Source organism: Pteropus vampyrus, unplaced genomic scaffold (genome assembly GCF_000151845.1).
Source record: "Pteropus vampyrus isolate Shadow unplaced genomic scaffold, Pvam_2.0 Scaffold357, whole genome shotgun sequence".
Lineage (NCBI taxonomy): Eukaryota > Metazoa > Chordata > Mammalia > Chiroptera > Pteropodidae > Pteropus > Pteropus vampyrus.
This window is the reverse complement of record NW_011889138.1, coordinates 33,371-37,469: the sequence shown is the minus strand read 5'-3', so window position 1 is coordinate 37,469 and position 4,099 is coordinate 33,371. Positions and strand designations below refer to the sequence as shown.

Genomic DNA, 4,099 nt, shown 5'->3' with positions numbered 1-4,099 from the left:
TAATCCTAAAATTTATATGGAACCGAAAAAGATCCTGAATAGCCGCAGCAATCTTGAGAAAGAAAAATAAAGTTGGAGGTATTATACTGCCTGATATTAAACTATACTACAAGGCTATAGTAATCAAAACAGTATGGCACTGGCATAAAAACAGATACATAGAGCAATGGAACACACTAGAGATCCCAGAAATAAGCCCACATCTATATGGTTAATAAATCTATGACAAAGGATGGAAAAACATAAAATGAGGTAAAGACAGCCTTTTCAATAAATAGTGTAGGAAAACTGAACAGATACATACAAAATAATACTTATACTACATTCAAGAGTAAACTGAAAATAGAGTAAAGACTTAAGTGTAAGACCCCAAACCACAAAACTTCTAGTAAAAAATACAGGCAGTATTTGAGATTGCTCTTAGTAATTTTTCTTGGATATGTCTCCTTGACTAAAGCTGTCGTAGAAATAATATTTTCCCGAGGGAATAATGTATAGTTTATATCACATTTATTTTCATTTTGTTTTATTTTATTAAGTCACTATCTTTCAATCCTTAAAATAAAAACCACATTCATGTATCTTCATAATTCCCAAACTGGGAAATTTTCCCAAATTTCCTAAACTTAAAAATTTCCTCCTTTTACACTATTTTAATATTCCCTGAACTTCTTCTCTAAAGATTCTAATCCAGTTAGAGTGGGTAACGTTTGTATAACTTCAGGAAGTGACGTTCATTTTTACCTCCATGATAAGATCCAGGGGACAGTATTGGCCTTATCTGTCACAGCATCATAATTTCCTAGCACACAATAGTTAATTAAATGTTAAGAAATGTTGAAATGAATGATTTAATTGCCTGAAGAGAACAGACTCACAGCCCTGTGATCAGCTTATAAAAATACTTCGTCTTTGACCAGCAGACAAAGAAAATTTAGAGACTCGGATGTCGATGACCATGAGCACATAGGGGCTGAATGCTGGAAAACATGATGACACAAGCACAGAGCTGTTCAGCACCCACCATCCTGGATTTGCAACTATAGTCATCCAAAAAGTCAAAATGCTATAGACAGAATAAAAGGTAACATAGAAGCATACCAAAATCAGGATGATGTATGTGGCTCTGGCCTCATGGGAGGGTCTGGGGGAAAGTCTGTTGCTATGAATGTGTTGGACTCGCTGCTTGTACCTGAGCAGGACAAGGACCATGGAGCCACTGGCATACACCATGAAGCCCAAACTCAGAAAGTGGGAGAAATAATGCAATACAGCAATAATACACAACTGTATATAACAAGCTTAATTTCTCTGCCATTGTCCATTGATAGGGTACATAATTGTTTTCCCCACTAAGGTTCTCGCTATTCAATGGACCACTTATCTCAGTGAGAAGACATGTATTTATCCAGAGGTGTAGGATCCAGCAGAGGAAACAGCAGAAAACAATGCACTTTGGTAATCTAATCTTGAGCTCCATCCACCTACAAATGTTGGGGTTCAGCTTAAAGGCCTGAAAGCCATTGAGGAGACAGATAGTGCTGAAGGAAGCCCCTATGCCCACTTAGTGAAAATAAAACATACATTTACATCCAGCATCATCCAGAAAATACTTTAAATTAAAAGCCACCATTGTTTGAGGAATCCCTTTGGAGAAAAGGACCAGGTTGTTGGCTAAGACCAGCTGGTTGAGAATCAGGTCTGTGGTTCTCAACTTGTGTCCAGCAAGCAAGGAGAAGTTATATAAACCAAGGAGGGAGGAATTTTCCAGAATCTCAACTGCAGTCTGAGTGAGGAAGATAATCCCCAAGTCCAATTTTCCAGAACCCATTGCATCAGAATATACAGGTGTTGACTGTAATCAAATTCAGAAGAATGAGAAAAAAAAGCAGAAATAAATGACTTGCCATCACTATATAGAGTACTTTTTAGCATTATCCTAAACCATATTTTCTCATTTTAAGCAGGCTGTAACATTTTATGCTCTTTTTTGTACAAAGGTAATTCACAGATGAATAACATTAGAAATAATCTCAGATGACAATCAAACTTGTGAAGCAACTAGAATTTAATTATTCTAATCCAATAAAAGAAAGAAAAATTACAAAAAATTACATACGATGATAGAGGTGCTAATTATTGATACAATGGCAATTATGTTACAACATATATGTATCAAATTATGTCCATTAAAATATGTCAAAATCATTTCAAAAATATAAAATCTATTAAAATAAAAAGAAAGGAGGAAAGACAACTGCCAAGTGAGCAAAACAAACAAACAAATAAATAAAGAAGCAAACAAAAGAAATACCCTGGGTATCCATGTGTCCTGGTCTGAGTGAATGAACACTGCACACAGTTCTCCACAGATACAGAGATGGGTAAAGGTGATCTCTGTACAATGAGCCTATCGGTATTGTTTAAATTTTTTTTCCAGTATGATTCAGAAACCAGGAAACACCTTGGGCAAATTTTATTTGCTCTTGTGTGTTTTTTCATATCCAAGGAAAATTAAATGAATGAAGAAAATGACATTTAGCTGCCAAACCATGCAGGCATACAAAAAATGAACTAAGGACACAACTTACAACATGTACCAGGCACCCCACTGCCTGGTACATGTTGTCTTTGTGTATTGTAGTTCATATACCCACTGCCATGGTAAAACTTTCTGCCTCGGTCTATTTATGTACTTGTTTATTATGATGCTTTTTAATTAAATTTATTGGGGTGACATTGGTTAATAAAATTATATGGGTTTCAGGTATACAATTCAATAATATGTCATATGTATATTGCATTGTGTGTTCATATCCAAAGTTAAATTTTCTTTCATCATCATATATTTGACCTTCCTAACCATTACCTACCTCTCCCCCCATCCCCCGCCCTACCATCACCTTTCTCTCTGGTAACCACTAAACTGCTGTCTGTGCCTATGAGTTTTTGTTTGTTTGTCTTGTTCATTTGTTGCTTTCAGCTTTATATCCCACATATAAGTAAAACCATATGGTTGTCACCTTTTTCTGTCTGTCTTATTTCCCTTAGCATGATAATTTTAATATCTATCCATGTAGTTGCAGATGTCAGTATCATCTTTTCTTATGAATGAATAATATTCCATTTTTTATTATGCTTCTTGTTTTGTGCCATTGACTTTTCTACTTTGTTCCATTTTAGCCTAAAGCTTTCATTACTACACATCATCTTCATTCTCCTTTAGTTTGAATTTATTTTTTTATTATGCATTTACTTGAGAAATGTTGGAAACATTATGATTTGGATTAGAATCATGTTAAAAATGTACCTATATTGTAATAATAATTTTATGAATATAATCTTGGGCTGCAGTTTCTATTGGCTGGTTTATTTCTGATCCTAATATTTTAAGATTTTAAGTTTTGCTTTAGTTTTCCTTAAAATTACCTAATTTATGTGTAATTTTGCCAAATTTTAATACACAACTTTATTTTTTAATGTAGCAATACCAATGGATTTTTGCCTTTATATATCTCTTGGATATTATTTAATTGAAAATTATATAGAGATAGTGATTCCCATGAGGCTGTACAAAACAATACAAAGAGATCCCATGACCACTTTACTCAGGCTCCACCAATGATCACTGTTCGTGACAATGAGTGTGTGCTCTGATCTTATTCAGATTTCACTACTCTACTCGTCTGTGTGTGCACACGCATGCGTATGCACACTCGCATTTCTCTGGGTTTTAAAGCTATTTGAAGGCCTTTTCTTTGTCTGGATAAGCCATAAAGGCCAACACAAAACAAAGCTACCATTTTCTTTCATTTTGCTTTTTAATTTATTGTTTTAAATTTCATTTTGACTTGACATTGTTTAAAAATTATGTGAAATACTTAAATTGTTACAAAGTCAAAGTTGTAATACCAGATAAAATTATAAACATTTATATTGGTCCTTCCACTCTGTTAACACTCTATTCCTTTATTTAATTTATTAAAACTAAGAAATACATACATACTGTAATAAATATGATGCTTTACCTTACAGAACTGAAATTTGCACGTGGAAGTGGTGTCTGGAACATTACAACTTAGGAGTTAGTGTGAAGTAA

General features: G+C 34.0%; 1 protein-coding gene across 1 annotated transcript; it reads right to left on the bottom strand.

Annotated features, from left to right (window-relative positions):
- Positions 1–237: 237 nt before the first annotated feature.
- On the bottom strand, positions 238–1,831 carry LOC105304928 (vomeronasal type-1 receptor 1). The gene is given in 2 exon segments (XM_011379300.2): positions 238–1,290; positions 1,292–1,831. Coding segments are annotated over 2 exon segments (942 nt in total). The 3' UTR covers positions 238–888.
- Positions 1,832–4,099: the final 2,268 nt, after the last annotated feature.